Genomic DNA, 26,064 nt, shown 5'->3' on the forward strand with positions numbered 1-26,064 from the left:
AACCACATTAGCTTCCATCTGAGTGTTGTGGAGTGTCAATTATTGTGATTACATTTTGTTACTTATGATGTATCGCTATTTATATGTTAGCTTAAATTTTTACCCTATGAAATATATATTTATTTAAAGCAATACCACAAATGCATCTAAAAGTTTATAGTATCGAATACATATATTTAATATTTACAAAGAAAAAAGTCGAATGAAAGTGTTCAATATATTAATTTTTATTTTAATATATAAAATTTTTTTTGGGTAAAAAAAATTAATATATTAATCAAAACCACAAGGAAGAAAGTATGCAATAACCAAATAAAGGTACATAACGTTACGGGATATGACCATAAAAAAAAAAGTTGTAATATACTGTTTGGAAACCCAAACGAAAAAAAAAGTGGAAAAAAAACCAATAAATAACCCGTAATAGAAAGCCCAAACGGGATGCGATGTGACAAAATTCAAATAATGGTAATGGTACGGGATATAGAGATGAAAAACTTGCAATATATTGTTTGAAACCCAAAAGGTTAAAGAGTATGTAAAAAGCCAATAAATAACCGGTTATGAAAAATCAGACATGATGCAATTTTATAAAGTTTGATGGGATGTTTCATCATTCCTTTCCCTCTAATAGTATATATAATACTAGGTTCTTTAACCCGCACGATGCACGGTTTTTTAAAAAAGTTGATTAAGATATTAACTTACAATTCTTATGTAGACATTACTAATTGTTAGTTAACGATAATAATTCTTATGTAGACATTACTAATTGTTAGTTAACGAAAACAAAAGTACCATTAACTATTTTCACACATCATGGGAAAACAAATAATACCTTTTATTACGTGGTTTCATCTTTTTGAGAAGCTTTTGTTCTAATTTTAAAATGAAATCTATAATATTAAAATACATAATAGAAAGATCTTATTATGAAACTATCAACAATTCTAACATTGATTAGTTGCTGTAATAAGTTTCTGAGCATACCTTCTTCATGAGTTGTAGAGTCCAGAAACACAATTGTCGAAAGTCGGCCGGTATGATTTCTATATACGGAAGGAATTACTATATCATTAAAGGTATAGGTATAATTCTTTTTATCTATGATATAAATATAACATATGATTTGATTTAATTTTGTCAAATATCTTTAGCAACCTAATATACGTGATAAATACATATAATCGAGTAAATTTGTTTTTTTGTTGCCAAATAACATAGATCCGATAAACAATAAAATACGGATACTTTCAATCTTTAATATTATAATTATAATTTCAATATTAATATAAGTAATTAGTTATATTTTTTTTCTTTTTTATTTACTATAAATATAATAGGAGAAAATAAAATATTGTTAAAAAAATATGGAGATGACACATAGGTTAAATCCTACGTGGCAAATTTTTAGCATAGCTTTGACTTTGAAGAGTGATTCAGAAGGCTCGGTTTCCTACTGAATATAATAGGAGAAAATTAGTTAGATTTTTCTTTTTTTTATTTTCTATAAATATAATAGGAGAAAATAAAATATTGTTAAAAAAATATGGAGATGCCACATAGGTTAAATCCTACGTGGTAGATTTTTAGCATAGCTTTGACTTTAAAGAGTGATTCAGAAGGCTCGATTTATTACTGTTTTAATAATTATATACATATATAATATAATTTCCTTTCATTCAAAAACCCCCCAAACTTTTTAGTATCACTTGACTCATTTTTGCCCAAAATATCAGTACCTGTTAGAACGATCCAGGACTTATCCATACTATACTACTACGTTGACATGGTTCATTCCTCGGTCTATTATTGGTGTTTTCTTGAACTATATAAATTTGTAAAACTAGATAATTTGCACATCAACTATTCGACGCCATTGCTGGAAATTGCTTATCTGAACTTTAGTGAGTCATTGTGGTTCGATCCTTTTTTACTTTTGCGTGAGAAAGAGGCTTGTTTTCTTAAAGAAAACAAAAGTACATTTCAACTACACCGAAATAAAAGTTGCCACCAGGGGGAAACTTTCTTACCCTTTTACCGAAATAAATTTGCCTTTGAGTTATTAAAGTAGACCCAATATCTTAAGCAACAATGATATAACTTTCAATATTGACATTTATACATTGAACTACACCGAAGTTTCATCGTTTAGGTTCGGCGTTTGATCTTGTTAATGTGTAAAACAACCCCCAGTAAAATTTCTCAGTGATTAAGAACTTTGTGAAGCTTTACCTTGAGATGCCTATCAAATGTGGATGTAAAAGGGTACGGTTTAGACAATCGACTCCACGCTCACTAGGCTCTCACCATTTTATGATGGAAGAGGTTGCTTTAAATCGAAAACTACACCATTCCACAAAAAAAACTTTCAATATGATCGCAATAAAAATCATATCCATTTGCTTTGATTATATATATATATAGAATGAAATTATTACAAGTCTCGTACTAGAGATTGAGGACGAATAAGACTAAATGCCAAATATGAATTAAGACTCGAAATAAGATCAAGCATCCCCGGGTCCAAAAAGATGAAGCATCCATCTTTTACTAAATTTGAGATAAATGTCCACGGCCTGCATAGGTTTCATCGGCAAACAAAACACATTGCCTCATAAATTTCGCCAGATAATCCTTTTTTTCTGCTTAAAAGTAGCTTAAGATTGATAATCTATCTCTATATTTTGGGTAAAATATGTACAAAACAACTTGGATATCACCATTCACCTCTTGTGCTTCCTTCAATTCCATCTTTTAGAGTTTTTCAGCCCCTTAGATTTCTGTTTTGCCTGCTGGAATGCTTGCATTTTTTGCTTCTTGCGAGCTTCTCTTTCCGCCTTCAAACAATACAACATCACTATAAGTTTCTAACTAATAGTGTAATTTTTTATTACCAAAATTGGATATTTTTAACTGCATAAATCTTGTTATATCATTTTTCACAAGTAAACGATTATTAAAATAATATAAGTTTGGTGATTATTTCACAAATGAAGTTTGAACTTTTTTTACGAAATGTGTGACTGCTTTTAACTTTTATAAAACAGTAATTATACGTTTAGGCCCGCTACCCGGCATCCCTGACCAATTTTGCCATCTCTATGTTTAACTTAATAGCAAATTAATCAATTAATGAATAAATGTGCACAACAGGTTATAGTTTGAAAACTATGGTTATGTATTAAACTATTACCTTTGACATCTTGGATTTTGCTTTAGCTTTAGGAGACTTCTCCTCTAGTTCGGCTTCTCTTTCAAGAGCCTTTTCTCTTGCCTCGAGGTTCTTCTCAAGATAATACTGTTAAAGCAAAATCAATGCAAGATTTATGCTGCTACTCAAATATTTAAAAAATCTTAAAAACGAAGTAAGAGTTTTGATGGTCAAATAAGTAATCTTGTATGCTTTACACTGATATCACAATATAGTATATCCTGATAAAACTCTATTTCACTAGTTCCTGTCTAAAAGGGGCTGAAGTTCATTGTTTCCTTATAATTAACTACTACATCATCTGTCCTTTGGGAACTGCAATGCTCAATTAGGCATATGGTTTCATGAAAGTGTTTTGAGTAAAATCTGTTGGATACTCTTATTTTACGACAATAGAAGATGTCTTGTATACACTTCAACGCATGATTCATGCGGCATCAATAACTTGTAATGAATAAAATCTGTCATTTACATCTTTGAAATATGGTTATTACAGGAACTGGGAGCCCAATAACTAGGAAAAAACAACTTAAACTAGAGCTGTATCAGTATTTTTTGTCACATAAGCAAGATTAATGTAGTAAATAAATCATTTACAGACAGCACTTAGATATGAATGCTATGGTTTTGTTAAGATATACCACTGAAATTAACAAATCAGTCTATTTCAAACTTTTTTAAGGAGGACCAATCTGCATTACCAAAGACTAAATCAAACTGACTAGTGACAACTTAAATTCGATTTGGTCCTATGTAACAGTTCAACAAACATATTTCACTATTAAATCCCACACACATGTTCATGATTATTATGAGAAAAACATGCACCTATAATAAGAGTAATAAGATAATTCAGTAATAGGAATACGCTTACATCATAATCGCCATTATAATCTTCCAGGTCTCCATCTTTAACTTCTAAAACTCTATTCACTATTTGTCTTATGAAGTATCGATCATGAGATACCGTAATGACAGTTCCTTCATATTCAGCAATAGCTTCCTGGTGAACAAACAGTGTTCAAAACATTATTTGACAATAGTTTTAGAACTATAAGCTGCTGAACCAGAATGATTAACTTTTACTTGCAAACAAACCATTATAATTGAGAAAATGGTATATAGCAATGTTATAACTTTCAGCAACCACCAACTTAAGACAAAAATCGTAAGTAGGATAAGCATTTTGCAATTACATTCCAACAATTTTTCCAAATCTAGGTCCTCAACTAATAATTTCTTTAGATCTTCAGACAAAATGTCAAAAGAAAACTGAAAATATTTATAGAATCAATCATTCACATGGGAAAATGTTGGCTACAATTATATGTAGCAGGTTAGCTATTTGTGGTAGTAGCTGATATATCGCGGCAGGTAATATACAAAAAGATCATAAACACAAACCTCAAGCATTTCTTTTGAAGGTATATCCAAGTGATTAGTTGGCTCATCCAGCACCAACAATGTGGAAGGTTTAACCATAAACTTACAAAATGCAAGTCGCGCCTGAAATATATAACCAAGTTCATTCATTGCTCACAACGAGATCAAAGGCGATATATGCCCCACCAAGAACATACACAAAGATTTCAACACTCTCTGTCAACTTCCATCCCATAAAATTTGCATTATTTTCTAGTTTTTGACATCAAGTAAAGGTTCAAAATTTCTCCTTTGCCCTGGCATTAGTTTTATGTTACATTTGCTTATTTTCCCATTGTCATAATAAGACTCAAAGAATTTCTTTTCATAGCAGTTACTTTGGAAAGAAGAATTTTTTTTCATATTAGAATTGAAAAAGGGGTCAACGCAGGGAAAAGGGAATGCAGAAAAATACTTTACTGCCTTTTGAAAACATGCAGTAGCTAATGGAATACAACAAAGACTTACCTTTTCACCACCACTCAATAAAGAGACCTTTCTGTCTAGCATATCAGCCTTAAAATTGCAACGTCCAAGAAGTCCCTTTATATCATCAAATCTCCAATCTTCTGCAACTTCAGCGACAGTATCAAGCACCGTTTTTTCCAAGTCAAGAGCCTCGGCCTGATATTAAGATCAGGTTTTTATTACTAGAAAGTAGAATAAGTGCATATTATACTTTGACAACCCAAAAACATGATAAATACTCCCTTGTCAGTTTATCTAATAGTGCCAACTATTCCTTTCCTCATTAATAAGTTAAGTTGTCCTACTTGCCCATCATACTGTTTACAAAAGATATCTAATGTTGATGTGGGACCACATTTGTGTAGCATAAAAATTGACAAGGTTGTATATTGGATTATTGGTATGGAATAAATGACTACAAAACAACATATTTCATTTTGCAATCTACAATCAAATCCTCAACATTCCTTTTTCCTGGTAACCTTTTAAAATTACATCATGTTCACCCAATGTGATGACTGATGGATAAACAAATTTCATAATTCTGGTTTGCATATCCAAGATTCTCCTTTTCTCACATTACTGCTACCATTAAATGAAATACTATGTCAATTACTGCACCTTCCTGGGAGGGACATAGTCCTTATCAACAAGAACCTTTGTTAAGCGCTAGGCGCAATCCTTAGAGCTTTTTGGTACCCAAGGCGCAAGGTGTACAAAAAGCGAGCGCTTTTTGAGCTTTTGGATAAGCCCAGGCGCTCGTGAGCTTTTTGTACACAACAAACAATGTTTTCCTTAACAAAAAAAAAAATTTTCCTTGCCTTTTCTTCCTCAACAAAATTGATCTCTTTTTTCTTCTTCCTCAAGGAAACCAACAATCTTTTGGGGGTTTTGATGTGAAATTGAGCTGAAATACTCAGAGCCAGACTGAGTCGACTCACAAAACACAAACACAGCGGAATATAAACTATTTTTGTAGGATTTTTTTTTTTTTCTGGATTTTATGAGAAAGCACACCCAAGGTGACTATAAGAACAAATAGTACAACAATGAAACAGTGTAAATAAACTGAAAGAAGAACAAATAAACAAGGATAGATAAGAATCTAATACTTGACTCGTAAAAGGACTGACAGAATCAAATACCAGAAACACTCCAAAACCACCACTATATTTGATAAAGGCTGAGCCACCACAAATACAGATAAAAGTAATGAAGATTTTAAAGATCTCACCACAATAATCTATAAAGGAAAAACCACCAAGATTATTGATAAAGGGACCATTTCAAACCACCAAGATCAAAGATCCATAAAGATAAAGAAGATTTTTAAAATGAATAGAAGTCAGCTCTATCAAACTTTCATAAACACACTCTGATCTTTACAATAAAAGGCAGCCTCTATTTATAGAGGAAATACAAGAGACAAGGAATATTCTACCATAGACAACTAGTACAAGGTTGTTATAAAACAACCAATAGGAATAGAGAACACAATCTGCAGCGGTAGGGTAGTGGAAGGTTCTCTCTCTGGTCCCCACTTGTATTATTCTTCTCCCACGATCAGGTGTCACCAAAACAAGACAAAAAATACACAACTGAATTCTTATCCTTATTCAGATTCATCTAGAACAGCCACACACACGTACTAATCACACGACTTGACCTGGTTATTGAAAGCATCAAAATAGATAAGTGTTTGAAAATCCCAGGCTGATTCAGTTCCAAGCTGACTCTGCCCAAGCTGACCCAGACTAGTCGTCCCAAGCCGACTCTTCTTCCAAGCTGACCCAGATCGAACGAATTTGCGAGTTGATCTTTAAACTTCCCCCACGTTTCGGTCTTCCCTTTTGAGTAAGGTGAATCCTAAGGGGTAGATAGGATCACCAATCATCTTCCCAAAGTGTGCCATCGAGGGAATCATCATCATGGCCTGAGCCGAGTCCAAGCTGACTCTGTCTCAATTAAGTTCAGGGCAACTCAAGCGTATTTTCGTATCAGGTTTGTTTTCAAATACCAAATTTGATTAATGCCTGACTTTAAATGAGGCTCTTAACAATGGTGTTTTGGTATTTTATGTGCTATAAATACTATAAAAATTAATTATAACTTTTTTTCATAAATGTGTGCCTTTCGTACGAAAAGCTCGCTTCGGAAATGGACCATGTCGCGTTTGTGCGCCTACCGCCTTTTAAAACCAAGTCAAGAACTTGAAATTAGAAATATAGATGGATCAAGCGGGTTGGATAACTGGTCAATATGGGTAATTAAACCAAGAACACCTTTTGTCCAAAATCTTTAGACTTCCAAGGAATAATCAATATAGCATATATAACTACAAAATATACTAATAATCTAATCTTTTAAAAAGAATGTAGGAGAGTTTAAGAATTGAATTTACACTTTCCCCAAATTCAACTAGTTTGACACATTGGAATCATTTGACCTTTTGCTCTTACACGTTAGAGATAAGTAGATAACAGATACACCAAAATCCATATAGACCAATTCATGAGTGGGTCAGAAACTCCATCTCTAACTGAAACACAGAGACGGTTTTTCTACTTCAGGTTCTGGGATGGGTCTTTTTGAATCAAACCTACAAGGCCTCACATATCCGTTTCTGACACATTTTCCTAGCCATTGCCCATCCCCAAGATATTTACAAGGTTTTGAACTTGAAACCTCTTGTGAGGAAACAGGATTCCTAACCACTAGGCCACCTTAGTAGTGGTTATAACTTCCATTTATAACTAATGACAATAAACAAAAAAAATAACCTGATTTTGCTCAAAGTAGTTTGGTAGCACGTTATGTTCGCCAAGAATTACTTCCCCATTGTTTGGTTTCTGTAAGCCCATGATCAACTTTAGAAGAGTACTCTTTCCACAACCATTTGGCCCAATTATTGCAATTTTCTCACCCCTTTGTATTGATATGTTAGCTTTTTTGAAGAGAACCTGGAGAACCATTACCATTACATAAAATGATATACTATATGAGTATCATATATAAAACTCGAATGATTCAACTATACTTTCGCTATTCTTACTTACCTTGTCCTCATAGCTAAATTCAAGATTTTTTATCGTCAAGACTTCTCTTCCACTTCTTCCACGTTCAGGAAATCTAATCTTCATTTGTTTCCGGATAAATGGTTTATCCACTAGTTCCACTTCCTGGAGCTTTTCTAGCTTCTGTATTGTATAAAACAAGTGTACAAGAATATCAGATATGACAATGATAATAAAAACAATTAATATAAACGGTCATTGATGCCCATCTTTAGTAAGAGTACGCAGGTTTAGTTAATCATTCTAAAACACTAATTGAAAAGCATTGGATTTATAAACATTGTTGTCACCATATCTAGAAGAGATTCATCGCTGGATGATTAATGTACTTTTTCTTTTGTACATGGTTGTCCATTAAACTCAAATATTGATGTACCCACAAACTTTTCGAATTTATACATTGTTGACCAAATGTTCAAGTGTTTTTCAATTCTGCTTCTCTCACACACTCATATTCATGTTTGCTTTACACTCATCATAAAAAGCCCAGATGTTCAAAGCCCAACCCAAATGTTCAAAGAAAAGCCCACATCTTTAGGGAAAAAACCCAAATAGCTCAGATCTTCAAGTGTTCAAGGAATCATTATTCATCCTAAAATGAAACAACCTCCCGTTTTTCATTTCTCATGTGTCATGGCTACAGAGCTCCATTATATTTAGCAAAAAACCCAATTCTGGGGGAGGCAAAGGTACGCATTTTCAAAATTACAACAAATTGAATTCATCCAATTCAATCGAATCATCATACGATTCAAATAGTACATCAATGTTGGCCCAGTCGAGGTTTGTCCATGCCCAATCCCAATGGACAAACCTTAGCACCTAGCTCTATAAAAAACCCTACCCAGTCCCAGAAAGCCCTCCCGAGGGCCTAGCAATCTTTCTTCTGAGTCTTAGCTTTCTTGACGTATATACATAGCTTCTCATTTATCTTCATCTCCACTATCTGGTAATTTCAACAGTATATCTATATGAATACATCAGATTGAGCAGATCTACTATGGTACATATATCAAAATCAACCAAATCTGTGTCCACTTAGCATAAATTTTATCCTCGCAAAAGTAATTATGCACTAGAAGGGCACGTGGCTACAATTTCATTAAAGTTTTTGGAACACCCATCTCAATCAATTTTAAGAACTATATCAGTCTATGTTTTCCATGTAACAACTCGAAGATAACTTGACAAAACAATCTAACATCATAAACTACTTGATCATAGATCAATCGGTGACAACATTCGCAAAACACATGGGCCCCAAGTATGACTTTGTCAAGCTCAAATGTCCACGTTGAATATGGCCTCCTGCTGAGGCCCACTGTGTCAAGGGAATTACTTGGAGTCGTTCTTGTTGGGTGGACAATGGCCAACCTTGGGTCAAAGTTGTCCCCGGCAATCTATACCCTTTCTCATGAATATAACATTATAATTCCCAATAGATAAGAAACCACGAATCCGGGTGTTTTGGCATTAAATATTTATATATATATATACTAAAATCAAAAGTATCGGCCTTTGTGCCATCTCATTTACGGAATCTTTTTATAGTTATTTTGGTTTCCGAAAGGGCGAAAGTTATTGTCATTTTCAACAATTCGTTCATTTGGTCAGATGGTGTCAAAGTTGGGCCAAAGGGACCACCTTTTTGTGTTTATTTCTGAAGTATCATTTTTAATAAATTATACCTAACTAATTTAGTATATATTACTATGATTACTATATTAATTTGGTTTGTAAAACGTAAATGTTTTCTTGTCAATTGAATTGATTAAGTTGTAGTTTCTTTTCAGATTTATTTTTACGTCATTTTGTAATAATAATAATTTGTAAATATTATAATTTTTATGAGACTGTCGCCGTCGGTTTTAATATAGTTTTTGTTGCCATGTTCTTATTTTTATTAATACGTTTTTGTTATAAATCTAAACAATAATTTTAACAAGTTACTCTTGTAGCAAAGCATTGGATAACCTCCGACCGTATTAACATTTTCCTAAACTTTACACTTCAATCAGAACGAACCATTTCGTATCATTGTATATATTTTATTTTGACTACATATTATGATACTTATAATAAGTCATTACATTATTGTTATTCATTGTCATTATTTACATTAATTTAGTTATTGTATGATTTTTCGGACACATTATAATTTTACATATAATCACACAGAATAAACTATATGTTTCTGGGGGCAACGCCCAGAAGGCCGGAAGACAAATCTAGTTTTATCAAGAAAAATACTAAATCCTCAATGTTGCTTGACATAATGGTGAGCTAATAGCACATTCAATCTGCCAATGGGTTGATAGCCTAGTGGCATGGAAGTCCTCCTTTGAGGACTTGGACACACGTTTAAATCTGAGGGGGCGGGGTCCTACCTCTAATTTGATGGGGTGCCTATAGGTGGGCAATTAGAGGGTTTTTCCTGGTGAATAATGGGGTATCACTAATGCCTTCCAGAAAAATAGCACGTTCAATCTTCAAAGAAATAATCCTTCATGAAACCGACTGACCTAAATTTATAAGTGACCAAAAAGATTGCTTTTACATAAACGTGGCAATATGGGTGGGCCTCACAGAATTGGCAAAGAACGAAAAATTTGTAAAAAATGTGGTTGTTTTATCCCCAAAACATTTTTCTTGTCTTTTGGAAGTTAAATGGGCTAATTACAGAAAAATGTATCTGACTTCTCAACCGTCTAATGGGTGTAAAAAACTCTCATTTCATGGCTATTGTAGATGTCCAGTTACCTTTTCATCTAGTGTTTGTTACCTTTATTGCTAACGTAGCTAAATATCCACCTCATCTGTCACGTCATCAAAAACAATGTCAAATCACATGTTTAAATGTTATAAGAGGTCCGCTACACATAATAGCAATGACTTGAAAGTTTGATATAAACAAGAGATAGTTTAGAAGTTCGATACACAATTTCAAAGCATGACAAGTTGGATACAACTTTGAAGCACTTGGTGTTCACCCGTGTTAAAATAACTAAAATTTTACGAGTATATATCATTGTATAAACTATGTGATTGAAATAATCAAATTCACTTAAATGAAATGAATTATAAAAAAAAGCTTTATTTTATGGTTAACCTAGGTATCCGTCTGTGGCTAGTTTCTCTAAGTTTAAAGTTTAAACATTTAACAGGATAGACAAAGAAAAAATATAACACAAATCGACCTATTAACCCATAATGGGTAGAAATTGCCACTTGGCCAAGATTACCCACAAAAGTATAGTAAAAGAGATACCTTCTCTGCAGTAGAGGCACGTCCAGAATTTGCCCCGGCACTTAACCTGCTAATTAAGCCTCTTGTATGCTCAATCTCTTTCTGTTGCTTCTCCCATGCAGTAAACTGAGCTTCAATCCATGATGCCTTACCAATTATGTAGTCCGAATAGTTTCCAATGAAAGTTCTAGAAACACCCATATCAGTCTCCACAATTTTTGTGCATAATTGATCAAGAAAAGCTCTGTCATGAGATATGATCACCATTGGAACATCTTGCTTATTAAGATAGCCTTCGAGCCACTCGATCGTGTCTAGATCAAGATGATTAGTAGGTTCATCCAGTAGTAACAAATCTGGATCCTACAACAGAGTCAGAATGGGGGCTATCAGTCACACAGTTAAATGCTTAAAGTTGCACGTTTTTAGGCAGCTTCACATTATGTCAGAAATAAATATTCAATTTCTTCTGTTATATAAAGTTCAAAAATAAGTCAAAAATACACATTGCTCAATCAGTTATTTCAACATTAATAAATTATCCCAATGATGCACTTGTATCCACTAATATGTGCAAGACAAAAACCAGCGAAAATGGCTCTACCTCACGCTGAGTTGGTAATTCAAAAAAAGTGATGATTATTAAACAAGTGCATACATACATGTTGCATATGTGTTGTATAAACCACAAAATATGAAATGGTTTATATACCTGAAGCAATATTTTCCCAAGTGACATCCTCATCTGCCAACCGCCACTAAAAGAGGCAACAAGCCTATCTGCATCTTCCGGGGAAAACCCAAGCTCAGGCATCAACTTATTAATCTTAACATCAACAATATCCAAATTAACGGCCTGCGCCCTTCTTTGAAGCAAATCAAACTCATCCAAAAGCCTCCCCATCAACTCCAAATCATCAACAGAAGCTTCGATAGCTTTCTGCACGTTATCTAACCTGTTTGAAATATCCATTTCCACTTTAAAGGCATCTAAGAACTCCTCCTTAACAGTTCTAGTCAGGGAAACCTCGAATTCTTGGCTCAAAAACGATATCCTCATATTGGGTTTGGCCTTTACAACATTACCCGAGTCCGGTTGTTCAAGACCCGAAATAATCCTTAACTGGGTTGTTTTGCCAGCACCATTAACACCAACTAGACCAACCTTTTCACCTTTTTTAACTTCCCAAGAGACATCTTTTAAAACAGTAACACCCTTGTAAGATTTACTGATGTTTTCTAATCTAACACCAGAGGAAATACTCGAAGCCCCATTTTTGTTCCCCCCTTTTCTTTTATAATCGATATCATCATCGTCTTGTTTTGAAAAAAGACTCTCGATATCATCATTAGCAATAGCAGTAGTGGTTTGTGTATCTATAGCTACAGCAGATAACTTAGTGACTGGATGATGATGATGATGATGATTATGTTGGTTGAATATTTTAGTTGAAAGTGAACGGGGGCGGAAACAAGTGGGCTTACGGAGGAGAGGAGCAGTTGTGGTTAAGAAAGTCGAGTGAAGTTCCATGTGGTTAAGTTTAGTGGTTAAATCCATTGTTATTGTTGTTGGTGCAGAATCCTTTGTTTTTTCGTTTTTTTTTTGTTGGAGACTGCAACCAAGACCTGTTTTTGAAGAGGTGAAATGAAGATGGTGTTTGTGTGAAATTTTATATAAAATTTGTCATGTGACTCTTATTTTTTTTGAGGATTTTTTTGTTTATTTTTAAGCCACATATATTTGTGATTCTTATTTGTTAGAGGGTTTTCTTTCTTGTTTATTTGTAAGCCACAAATAAATCAATTCAATCAAGATGGTACGATACTTGTACCAACGATGGCCATCCGTTTTTTTTTTTTTTTTTTAATTGAAAATTTAAACCATGTTGACTTCATATTAATTACCCAAAACATTACAAAGCAAGTAGTATGAAAAGTAGATGATGCGAAAATGTCCAGATTCGCTGAACTGACTATTGTCAGTGAGCTAAGCAAATTAGCTGAACTGACCAGAATTTCTGAGATAAAAGAAGATTATAAAATGAAGTTAAATTCTAAGCTGAAGTCCATTTCTGAGCTGAAGTCCATTTCTGAGGTAAAGCAAAATTCTGAACCAGTGATACCATCTGAGCAAGCCATGCTAATTCTGCCAGCGATAGTCCATTTCAGACAAGTGTTTGCTGAACCAGTTCAGCCACCAGTTGTAACACTTTTCCAGTGGTAAGAAGCTCCAGATACAACCATCAGAAATCCATCAGTGAAGTTATCCACTTAAGCCCACCAGTCCACTAAGTCTCTCTAGTGACCAGTTCCAGTCTCCAAATGGATGCTCCAGGTGTACGTCTCCAGTGGAAGTCCAGATTTCAGTTTTTCTAGTTACCTTAATAAAGTGTTTTGATGCATGCATGTGGGGTCCAATAAATGAAGGATGACAGCTGTACAAAGAAGATGACAACAAAGGAATGAGTGTCCATGTTATTTCTTACGGTTTGTGATCCCTCTTGAAAAAGGAATCTTTCTAGAAGCTTTATCTGTCCATTTCCCATTGATTAATAAATTAATGGTTGTCCTTTGCACATGACAACTTTTAGATTATTTTATTATTATTTCGATAACTCCTGGGAAATAGTTTATGTGGCTATAAATAGGGGTTGTATTTCTCATTGTAAAATCAGTTTTATGTCGAATTGAATGAAGTTAATAGAGCAGCCTCTATTTCTTAAAAATCTTTATTTACCTTTATAGATCATTGATCTTGGTGGTTTGGAGTGATCCCTTTATCTATATTTGTGGTGGTTCGTCCTTTATCAAATATAGTGGTGAGATCCAAAATCTTCGATTCCTTTATCTGTGTTTGTGGTAATTCGATCTTTATCAAACATAGTGGTGGGTTGGAGTGTTTCCTTTATCATTGATTCCGGTGGCTTGGCCTTTACGAATCTTAGTGGTGGATTCTTTTATCTATCCTTTTATTTTATTGTCTTGTTTTGTTGACTTGTTTTAACCCAAAAAATATCAAAAATAATTATTTTCGTTGTGTTTAATCTCCGTTGTGCTTGATTTTTGCGTGTTTTACGCATCAAATTTGGTAACAGAGCTAGGTTTAAAAAAGATTTCTTAATCTTTTAGTCCTTGGTTTTTGTTTGGTTTGTTGGATCAGATTATATATGTTGGTGTTATTTTGTTGAATATAAATGGCTTTTAAAAGAAATATGACATTAGAAAAAGCTCATAATACTTGAAGAGATAGACAGATTGAAGATCTACAAGAAACACTTGGTAGAGTTATTAATCTATTAGAAAATGATGGTTTAAGATTACATAGAGAACGTGTTGTAGATGAAAGAAATGATGGGTCTCAAGGTCCTAGTGAGAGATCTGATGATACACCCAGATTTTCTAGTGATTCTGATGAGTCTAATCAGTCTAGAAGAAGGCATAAGAGACATAAGGTTGATGACACGAAATATATCAAGATAGATGTGAAGTCCCTCACTCGATGGTTTAACCCACAAGTGTAGAATGTTGTGAAGGAATCTGAAATACTTAAAGTTGTGAAGTTTAACTGTTTAGATCGAGAGTATTTGAGCAAAGGCACCAAATTGCAAAAGTATGTAATTTGGACGAAGAAGTGACTTAGTATTTATAGGCAAAAATAATAAATATTCTTTTTGTCATACAAATATGGTTACATGCATTTAAGGAAATTACTTTAATTCCTTAAATGAATTGATTAAAGTACAAGAATAAAGTCACATGATAGTGACTTGTCTTCTAATTAACCAACCACCTTTACATGCGTGTAAGGCTTTTAACAAAGGACAAATGGATTGTCCGGGTAAAGGCATAAAGTCAATTTCTCGTAATCAGTGTTCAGACTTGTAAGGTCTAGTACACTGACAAGGACTCCAGTCAGGAGATCTGGTAAGTCTTCCAGTGAGCTCCGCTATTTGTCAGACTTCAGTCTTCGACTTCAGTGAGAATGTTCTTCAGTGGGAAGATCTTGACTGGAGTGAAGTCCAGTGAACAAATCTGGTGGAATCCAGATTCCTGTACAAGTAAATTGTTCACTGGTCTTCACATAATTTCTGGACAAATCTTCAGAGGGCTCCAATAATCACGTCTGGAGCGAGTCCAGTAAATCTGGACCTAACAAATTCCCCCTATTTGTTTAGAAATTATGCAATGATTTTCAAGCTCTTATCTATACAATTTTGTGCTTGAGAAATCCTTGAAAAATTTGACTAAGTCTAATTTGAATTACTGGAGAGCCACTTTATAAATCATCAGTTTTCCCAATTTATACATTTTAATTTCTAGGCTTAATCTGGATAAGTACTTGTGAAAAATAGAAATTGCAACTTATATTTACAGACATCAACTAGAGGAAAGTTACAATTTTATCAACAAAAAAAATACAAGTACAATATCAGATTCAGGCCATTTTCTTTACAGCATGCCCAGATGGCTCTTTAGTGGCCTTCCTCTTTACACCTGGAGATGATGAAGTAGTAAGAGAAGTCCTTAAGCCCAGCTCCATCTCCATCAGTTCCTTCCTCATCCATTCCTTGCCAATCCTCTTCATAAAATACTTAACATCCTGAGAAACATCTTTACCCCTGAATGAAAGGCCAATCTCTCTTAGTTCTGACCATCTGAATGCCCTAATTGACGTGTCTTTTCTTTCATCGGTAAAGTTCCCTTCTCTGAAGAGTTTGACATGGAACTTTGAGAAGTTGTCATGGTTTTCTGCCAGATCGATCTCAGCACTTAAGATTGGTCTAGCATCAGCTCTGAAGGTGGTCAGATAATCATACCTTTCTCTTGTCTGAGCCTTCCTTATCATATCATCAACTTCTTTAGAGACCTCCTTCTGAATAACCTCCTTCAAAACACTTGATTTGTTAATTCTTTCTGAGGTGTTCAGAGGGATAAAAGTACTGAGATCAGCATCTCTTTCTGCTTTGCTTCTTCTCACTGGAGGCTTCGACAGACCCTTGAATTTCTTCCTGTACTCAGTTTCAAGGACTGCAACATTTCTTCTTACTTGAGTCTGAAGCTTCTCCAGTGCTTCTTTTCTCTTGGCAATTAGATCCAATATGGTATCCCCTTAAGTTTCAGCATCATACATCTATTCATCCTGGGAGTATATTGACCTGATATAAACATCATCCAGAGCAACTATACATTGATGAACTCTGGGATCATCCTTCATCTTTTTGTAAACTTCAACAGGCACACCCAGCCTTCCATTATGGTATTAATCCAGAGTTCCCATTTTTGCCATATCCATTTTGTGGGAAGCCAAGTCATTCCTCAGATTTTGTTTGAAGATTTTGATGGCAATGCACTGCTGCTCTAACCTCTTGGACGTTTCCTCATCCACTGAAGGAAACTCCTCATTACTCTTCTTACCAGCAACGTCTTCTTTAATATTTTCTTCAAGTTCCCCACCAGATATCACATGTTTCTTTCTTTTCACCATTTTTAATTCTGTTGGAATATCTGGAAAGGCCTCGAAGACTGGTTCACTGGCATCAGTACCAGTAACCTCCTCCTCATCATCCTGAACACGTGCTTCAGTACCAGGTGCATTTTTTCCAACAATCTTCTTCCATACTTCAAATTTTGTTTGAAGTTCACCACCAACATTGATTGCACTGGAGACGTCCTTGGGAAATTCTTGAACTTTTTCTTTTAAAATTTCTTTTGACTTTCCCCCCTTGGAAGCATCTCCAGCCTGAAGATGATTCCATACTAGATCCAGCTTATGTCTATCTGCAGAGTCAAAGGTTCTGTCAGATACAGGTGAGATCTTGTTCATAGTCTGCCTCAACTCCATTACCTCCTTTTACATAATAGTAAATTCTTCAGGGAAGTGTTTTGGCAACTGGTTCTCAATTATCTTTATTACCCCAAGAACCAACCCATCTTGTAGAGTTCTGAGGATGGACTTAGAAATCTCTGCAGTAATATCTTTCAACATGTCACCCCTGAATCTTTGGACAACTGAGTTACTGACACTGCTGACTACAGAGTTCTAGTGCAGAGTTGATTTCTTTTCCAGATCATCAATCTTCTCAACAAGTTTCTGAACCTCATCTTTCAGATCTGCCAAAGGTTTTACTACTTCAGCTTTCATGGCAGTCTGAACAGATGCCAACAAATTCTCCTTCATCTCCTGAACTGCCACTTTGATATTTTCTGAATTTTGATTTGTGGCAAGTACCAGTTCATCTAGCTTCTCAAAAACTAACTTTTCATTACCAGCAAATACATTTATCTCTGACTTAAGATTATTAGAGATTAAAGTTTTAAAATCAGAGATAACCTGAGAAGATGACTGGAGGGATCTCTCCAGGTCCGTCAGCTTATCAAAAAGGCCTTGGACCTTGGTTGAAGAAGAACTGGAGAGATTACCTGAAGGATTGGTGATTCTGGTGATTGTTGATACTGGTGACACCCTTATGATATTTCTTGTTGTTTGGGCGACGACCAGTGGTTCAGAAGAGTTGAAGGGTTGAAGTTCTGGTGCAAATGATGATATTATTTGTGGTGGTGTTGTTGTTTGTTCTGGTGGTGGTGTTGGTGTATTTTCTGGTGGAGGTGGCATTTCTGTAAGAATGGACTGGGAGATCGAAGTAACAGTCCTATTCACTTCTTCTTCTCCCAGAAAGCTTAAATCTGCATCAGAATCATTTCCTTCAGACATTGGAGATTCTGCCCTATCCCTGTATGGGCCGGCTACCCCTGTCTGATCCTCTACTTGTACACTTCCCACCAAAACATTTAGATCAATCTGAGCCTCATGCTCCAGATTCACCTTATCTCCTCTTTCCTCTACAATATAAGTACCGTCTTCATTCATGATGTCACATGTCGCAGAAGTTGAGACTGGAATAACCAGAGGTGAGGCTCCAGTCATCCTAGCCTGTGTAAGAGTTGTGTCAGAATTATGGCTTTGTTTAAGGGGGTGCAAAGACACGGACTCTACTGAGAGTTGGGCAGTCTCTCTATTATCTTCACCACTTCCTCCTACCAGAACTTCGGAAGTGGTTGCCTGCACGGTTCCCAAATTGACATCTCCAGAATCCTGTTGGGAGGACTCTGGATGGCTAGTTTTGGTACGACGAGGAGCGACCAGTTCTCCTCCTCTCCTAAGACGCCTGTGTTTGTTTCTTGGTCTGATGGAGGTGTTAGGTGGAATTTCAATAATATCAATAATATTTTGCTGAAGGTCAGGGGCTACTTGGGAAATGGATTGCACCCTTTCAGCAATGAGCTCTTCAGTGGGTCCCTCATTATTTTGAGGCCCACCTGAAGCCTCTCCTGAGCCAGCTTGGACTGCTGTGTCAGTTTCTTCTTCTTGGACCCTGAACTGATAGAACATTACAGAAGGGATGTCAACCTCAGTAGGAGATGAGGTTAACTGGTTCAGGTCCCTCAGATATTCACACATTGAAAAATGATTTGTGTTTGAAAGATACTCATTTTTTAAAGACCTTCTAAAAATGATAGATAAAAATCTGATGAAGGGAATAAAAGCCTTCCTGCCCTTTGGCTTTAATCTGTCTGCCAACTCATCAAAGAATATTTGGGCGAAATCCACCCTATAACCGTGCCATAAACAATAGGCAATCTGGAGCTGCGTCTGGTTTATCTGATCGAGTCCTCTAGAGCTCCCTCCCAGACATTCGACAAGGAGAGTAAAAAAGTATCTCCACGAGTCTGTCAGCCTGCTCATATAAACAGTGCCTTTTCTGAGCAGCTGACCATTCTCATCTACTATCTCAGTGTGCCCCATCAATCTGCACACTTCTCTGGTGTTAATACCAGAAGGGATCTCCACCGGCAACTCATTTTCGTCAAAATAATCCATCCTCAGGGCATCTCTGAGGGAGTCGACGGTGATGGTGAATTTCTTGGTGCCTTGATTTAGGGTGTAGTGGATGGTCTTTTCTTTTTCCACGGCAGTGTACCAAAACTCACATAGGTAGTCATGGAACATCTTGCCCGGATTCAAGGTTAGGGCACCATAAAGTGGACTGCTAAGAAAGAATGTGTTTAGCTGACCGATGATGGTTTTAGCATCATGAGAAGTTGTGAGTTTTGCCATCCAATTATTCATGTTGATTCTGATGGCATCAGCAGTGAGAGTGATGTGTTTGGCTTTCTTAACTGCTTCTACAGGAGCATAATTAGCAGCTAACAGATTTTTTGGTGATGGTTTTGGTGCCATTTGGAAGATTTGATGAAGAAGAATGAAAGAAATTAGGGTGATGGAAATTTAAGGGAAGTGATGATGATTGGAGAGTAAATGCAGAAGGAAATAAATGAAGGAATTTTGAAGATTTGGGAGTAAATGGTTTTCGAAGTAAATGTAAGTGAAGGTAAAAGGGGTAGTTATATAGGAGAGAGAAAAAAGGAATTCAAAACGGTTTTTGAAATAATTCAAAATAATTTTGATCGGTTTTGACATCCGCATTTAATGTTTCCCATTACACATATATGTATGACGGTTGACAGCCTACAAAAATTACCAACTTGCACTTTTTGTCTTCCCAAGGTAACAAAACCATCATTTAAGTTGAAAAAGTTATGCCACGTAAGTTGAACAGTAACTGTCCAGATGAAAAATTGTAAGGTTGGCATGCACTAGTATCAAGTATTAAAAAATATAATGATTTAACACATAAAGACTCATTTTAATGCATCTGGAGGTTGACTGGACACTCCAGTTTCACTGGTGAATTAGGCCAGTAGAATATACATTAATGGTACGCTGGAGGGACACTCCAGTAAGTACCCAGATTGGACCATTCTGGTAATCCTCAAACACACACATCAACTAATATAAACAAATGAGAGGGACACATTTACAAAGCGACTGAAGTCATTTCAAACATGCACATCAACTTATCCAGTATTAATGAGAGGGACACATTTACAAGGTACTAGAAACATTTTCCAGAAAAATTTGTCCAGTGAGAAAATAAATTAATAAATTCCCCCTGAAACTTAGATATATATAAAAAAAAATGTGGTTTGAGTCTTTCCCCCTGGAATGGTGATCCATAAATCTATCAATGTAAAGATAGTATCACAAAGGCGTTCGATAGCTTTACTGGTATAGATTTATAAATCTGAAATCAAAGAACCCTGCCAGTGTCACAAAGGCGTTCATAACAAGGTTCCAGATTAAGGGTTCAACATTCCCAACTCACTAACAAGATTTTGAAAAGTTTTCTCATCCAAAGGTTTTGTAAATATGTCAGCAAGTTGTTTATCAGTGGGAATAAAGTGGATTTCAACATCATTTTTCATTACATGATCGCGAATAAAATGATACCTGACATCAATGTGTTTTGTCTTGGAGTGCATGACTGGATTGTTTGAGATAGCAATGGCACTGGTATTGTCACAAAAGATAGGGGTCTTTGAGATAGCAATACTTAATACCATAATCAAGCAACTGGTGCTTTATCCAGAGTATCTGAGCACAACAACTGGCTGCAGACACATATTCTGCTTCAGCAGTGGATAAAGAGACTGAAGTTTGCTTCTTACTTATCCTGCACACCAGTTTGCCACCAAGGAAATGACATCCACCAGTAGTGGATTTCCTATCTATCTTACAATTTGCATGATCTGAATATGAATAACCCATTAGATCTAAGTCTGAGCCTTTGGGATACCAAAAACCCAAACTGGGAGTACCCTTAAGATACTTCAAAATGCGCTTTACAACCGCCAGATGAGATTCTTTTGGGTTAGACTAATATCTGGCACAAAGACATGTTGCAGATATTATATCTGGTCTACTGGTAGTTAAATACATTAGTGAACCAATCATGCCTCTATAGGCAGTGGTGTTCACTGGCTTCCCATCAAGGTCTGAATCTATTGTTAACGGTGCAGAAATTGGAGTTGATTTTGAAGGTGAAGAATTCATATCGAATTTTCTTAAAATATCTCTAACATATTTTTCTTGATTAATAAAAATACCATCACTGGTTTGTTTAATATGGAGTCCAAGAAAAAATGTTAATTCACCCATCAAACTCATTTCAAATTTTGAAGACATGATTTTCGAAAAATAATATCATCAATATAAACTTGTACCAACAGAAGATTACCTCTTTCACGAAGAATAAATAAGGTATTGTCAATTGCACCTCTTTTGAAACCGTTTTCTGATAAGTGTTTGGTCAGAGTATCATACCAGGCTCGAGGGGCTTGTCTGAGGCCATACAGTGCCTTGTCCAGACGATATACCCAATGTGGATGCTTTTCATTAATGAAGCCTGGAGGTTGCTTGACATAAACTTCTTCTTCTAATTCTCCATTCAAAAATGCCCTCTTTACGTCCATCTGGTAGACCTTGAACTTATGAGGAGTAGTAAAGGCTAAAAACATTCTGATGGCTTCTAACCTTGCTACTGGTGCAAATGATTCTTCAAAGTCAAGGTCTGTCTAGACGTACCCTTGTGCCACCAATCTGGCCTTATTTCTGATCACATAACCATCTTCATCAACCTTATTCCTGAAGACCCATCTAGTTCTAATTGGTTCTTTCTTGCCAACTGGAGGAGGAACCAGATTCCAAACTTTATTTCATTTGAACTGGTGAAGCTCTTCTTGCATAGCTATCACCTAGTTTGGGTCATTCATTGCCTCGTCAATTTTCTTCGGTTCAATCAGTAATAAGAAGCTGACATATAAACATTGTTCACTGGAGGCACTTCTGGTCTGAACCCCTCTACTGGAGTCACCTATAATCTGGTTGATTGGGTGAGCTTTTGTCCACTTAGAGTATTGACCAGGATTGTTTCTTACAACAATATCAGTGCAAGAATTTAATTGATTTTTTGGAATGGGATCTTGCTAGACAACTTCAACATCTTCATCAGAATGTATAAGATCACGATTTGCATCATGAAATTCTTCATTTAAAGGCATTTCTTGAATTACTGGCTCAAAATCAATTGAATCTGATACTGGTGGTATAGTACAAACATCTGATCCACTAACAAGTTCAGAGGGTAGTTTGAAACTTATTGAACGATAAAATGAAGTATTATTGGGAGGTTTTTCAATTTGTACTGGTTCCAAGTCAGGATGACTGGAAACATCTTCAGATGAATCTTTATTGTAGTTGATAGGATCAGATTCACCAAAGATAATTGGACTTTCTAGGGGAGAATTAAGGGTTGGCTTTTTATTGATTGCTTCATTTGACTCATCAAATGTGATATGAATTGACTCTTGGACCTTTTCCAGTCTTTTGTTGTAGACTTTAAAGGCTTTGCGAATGGCTGAATATCCTAAGAAATATCCTTCATCAGCTTTGGCATCAAATTTGCCTAACAGACTGGAGCCGTTCAGGACGTATACTGGACATCCAAAAACGTGAAAATAACCAATATTTGGTTTTCTATATCTTAATATTTCATAGGATGTCTTCTTGTGTCTCTTCACATATACTGAACGATTCTGAGTGTGGCAAGCAGTTGCAATTGCTTCAGCCCAGTACGTTTTAGGAAGACAAGATTCAGCAAGCATACTCCTGGAAGCTTCTATCAGCGTTCTGTTCTTTCTTTCTACAACTCCATTCTGCTCTGGAGTGTGTGCTGATGAGAAATTCTGGGAGATGCCAGTGTCAGTGCAGAATTTCTCCAGAGTTGCATTCTGGAATTCTGTTCCATTATCACTTCTTAACTGAGACACCTTTCGTTTATATTTGAGTTCAATTTGCTTGATAAGAGCGATGACTTCAGCAGCAGTTTCATTCTGTGACCTAAGAAATATTACCCAACAATATCTGGAGTATTCATCAACAACTACCAGGGTATATTTCTTACCAGCACGAGTCTGAACATTCACTAGACCAAAAAGGTCCATATGAAGCATGTGAAAACGTTCAGATATGCTAAAATTTTGTTTTGTCTTAAAACTGGTGCGTTTCTTCTTACCCATCTCACATCCTGGACATGGCCTTTCCTTTTTGAAGGAGACAGAAGGTATCCCATCTGCAAGTTGTTTTCTGGACAACTTGTTAATATTTTTGAAATTTAAATGGGATAACGTTTTATGCCATAGCCAGTTTGTGTCTTCATCAGCCTTGGTATATGTTGATGCATGTTGATGTGACAACAGTAAACTTGGATTTGATATGTCGTTTAGATTGAGACATTCTGTTAATTTATGTCGTATCTATATATGTAATTGATAGATTATGGACTTTATGTTATGGTAATGATCGATTACATGTTTTGGTGTTATATATATGTGTGTTATGTATGATGTTTGTTGTGTAATATACAAGTACAAACATAATATGTGTTAGGATTCCTTAAGATGAAATACTTAGGAATATAACTAAGTCTTGTATCTAACGAAGATAAGGTATATCTTCGTTAGAGGCAAACGAAGATACTTCGTTTGGTACAAACGAAGATTAACTTCGTTACATGGGCTGGGCAGCTAAGTTCGTAAGAACAAAGCCCAGCAAGCCCAGTTCGACTCAAAACATATATATACGAATGAATACTCTAAAATAAGGATCACGTTCGACATACAAGTACACCAGACACCTAAGTTCGTTCTATATCTTATAGAAACGAAGATAGCATAATACGGCTGATTATTTACTTGATAATTAGCGATATACCAGTTTACTAATCAAACTAGTTATCTCGTGAGGATTCCGTACTCACGACATAATCATAGACGATCTCGAGAGCGATCTATAGCTATCGAGGGACTCACAAGTGGTATCAGAGCCAATCGATTTCTTATCGAAGGTTCGAGATCGTTTTGTTTGATTCTTTTCTCTGAAAATCAACCTCCCGATACCCTTACTGTCGCTAACTTCGTTTTCTCAAACGAATTTAGCCAACGAACTTAACCTTATCTTCGTTTCGAGTTCTTCCAACGTTTTTAGCTTTATTTTCGTTAAGTTCCTTCCAACGAATTTCAAGTTATCTTCGTTACTCTCACCTTACGGATTTTGCTTTATCTTCGTTTCTTTCCTTCAAACGAAGATAATTCTATCTTCGTTTCCTTCCTGCGAACGAAGTTAATCCTATCTTCGTTTCTCTCATTCAAACGAATTTAAGATCTATCTTCGTTCAGTGCAGAAATTTACGAAATGGCTTCCTCGTCAACCAACACTGCTGTTGCTCAATACCTGAATTCTCTTGTCTATCATGATCATCTTGTTGGACGTACTAATTCTCCACCGAAGTTAGTTTCATTGGCTGACTTTTGGGCATGGAGAGGTCGATTTGAAGATTATATTCAACGGGAAGATTTGAATATGTGGATTATGATCACTGAAGGATATGAATGGCCAACTCTTACTGTAAACGGTGTTACAACTAATTACAAGGTAGGTGAGTTAAAAGGTGAAGAAAAATCCTTGTATGCTGTTGAAGTTAAGGCTCTTTCTACTCTTAGAATGTGCATTCCTCAAGAATTAGTGCACTTGTTTCCTAAACAGGAGTACAAGACTTCAAAGCAACTGTTCGATGCTATTGAAGCTCACTGTGAAGGTGATCCATTATTGAAGCAAAATCGAGTTAAGATGCTTAAGAAACAATTTGATTGCTTTAATGCTACCAAGAACGAACTAGTTGAGGATCTTATCTTGAGATTTCAACATCTTCTTGCTGAGTTAGCCTATTTTGATCTTAAGTATACTCCTACTGAGATAGTGGATAAATTCTTGGATGGTCTGCCGAAAGCTTATAAAGAATTTCGTCATGGATTGCAAGAAAGAGCTGATTATGCATCTCTTCGTATAGATGGTGTTATATCCACATTAAGAAACAGAGAAATGAAGGATAAGGCAAAGGATCTCCAAGACAACTTCACACAAGATCCATCTCTTTATCATGCCACTATGAAGAATCCTACAGCTGATATTAATGCATTCTTTTCTGGGTTGGTTCTTCTGGCACGAAAGAGGGTCCTAATTGTGTTATGGATGGAGATGATTTTGCAGGTTTCATGGCTTCTGATGCTGGTTTCAAGGCTCGAAAGACAAATGAGAATGCCAAGCCTGGAAATATGTCGTTTGGTAACATTTCATCTACTTCTGCTGGTTACAAGTCTATGCCTATGGATATGAAATCTGCTGAGGGAAGGATGAATGTCTTTGCCGCAATGTGTGCTGCACATGAAGCTTTTGTTGCTGGGAGGATCACGGATCCAGCACTCATTGATGAAGATTATGACCAAATAGATCCAGATGATGTTGAAGAAATGGATCTGAAATGGAATTTGGCGATGATCACCAGGAGAGTGCAAAGGTTTATGCAGCGAACAGGTCGACAGCTTATTGGGGGTACTCAGGGCTTTGACAAGTCAAAGGTTAAGTGCTATAATTGCGATGGCTTTGGACATTTTGCCAAAGAATGTCAACGACCAAAGAGAGATGTCAACATTACCCCTACCCGTCAAGATAGAGGTGGTAATCGTCCTTTTAATCAGAATGCAAGTAGAGCTCTCTTGTTGACTGAAGATACTACTGGAAATAGCAATGACAAGGCTATCGTAGCTGCTCAACCTGATGGTTCTTATGTCTGGAATCTTCCACAGGATGAGACTAATAATGCTTATTTGGCCGAAATAGTTGA

General features: G+C 35.8%; 1 protein-coding gene across 2 annotated transcripts; it reads right to left on the reverse strand.

The window, feature by feature from the left end:
* Nucleotides 1–2,377: 2,377 nt before the first annotated feature.
* Nucleotides 2,378–13,083, reverse strand: LOC122588769 (ABC transporter F family member 5-like). Of its 2 annotated transcripts, XM_043760964.1 has the most exons (10): nucleotides 12,138–13,083; nucleotides 11,447–11,788; nucleotides 8,161–8,301; nucleotides 7,885–8,064; nucleotides 5,105–5,260; nucleotides 4,619–4,720; nucleotides 4,089–4,217; nucleotides 3,197–3,301; nucleotides 2,731–2,840; nucleotides 2,378–2,579 (listed from the first exon to the last, which is right to left on the reverse strand). In XM_043760964.1, the coding sequence occupies exons 1-9, from the start codon at nucleotides 12,981–12,983 to the stop codon at nucleotides 2,745–2,747; spliced, it is 2,097 nt and encodes a 698-aa protein (XP_043616899.1). In that variant the 5' UTR covers nucleotides 12,984–13,083; the 3' UTR covers nucleotides 2,378–2,579; nucleotides 2,731–2,744. The 2 variants fall into 2 exon arrangements, with proteins under 2 accessions (XP_043616899.1, XP_043616898.1); XM_043760963.1 differs by having other exon boundaries at nucleotides 2,378–2,840.
* Nucleotides 13,084–26,064: the final 12,981 nt, after the last annotated feature.

Source organism: Erigeron canadensis, chromosome 2 (assembly GCF_010389155.1).
Source record: "Erigeron canadensis isolate Cc75 chromosome 2, C_canadensis_v1, whole genome shotgun sequence".
NCBI classification, from domain to species: Eukaryota; Viridiplantae; Streptophyta; class Magnoliopsida; order Asterales; family Asteraceae; genus Erigeron; species Erigeron canadensis.

What these genes read in the sequence shown, in the direction of transcription:
- LOC122588769 (XM_043760964.1), bottom strand. Translation starts at nt 12,983, where the DNA reads ATGGATTTAACCACTAAACTTAACCACATGGAACTTCACTCGACTTTC. An exon ending in ACTACTTTGAGCAAAATCAG is followed by an intron (nt 5,261 to 7,884) that starts GTTATTTTTTTT and finishes TCTTAATATCAG; the next exon opens with GCCGAGGCTCTTGACTTGGA. An exon ending in TATTGAGTGGTGGTGAAAAG is followed by an intron (nt 4,721 to 5,104) that starts GTAAGTCTTTGT and finishes TATATATTTCAG; the next exon opens with GCGCGACTTGCATTTTGTAA.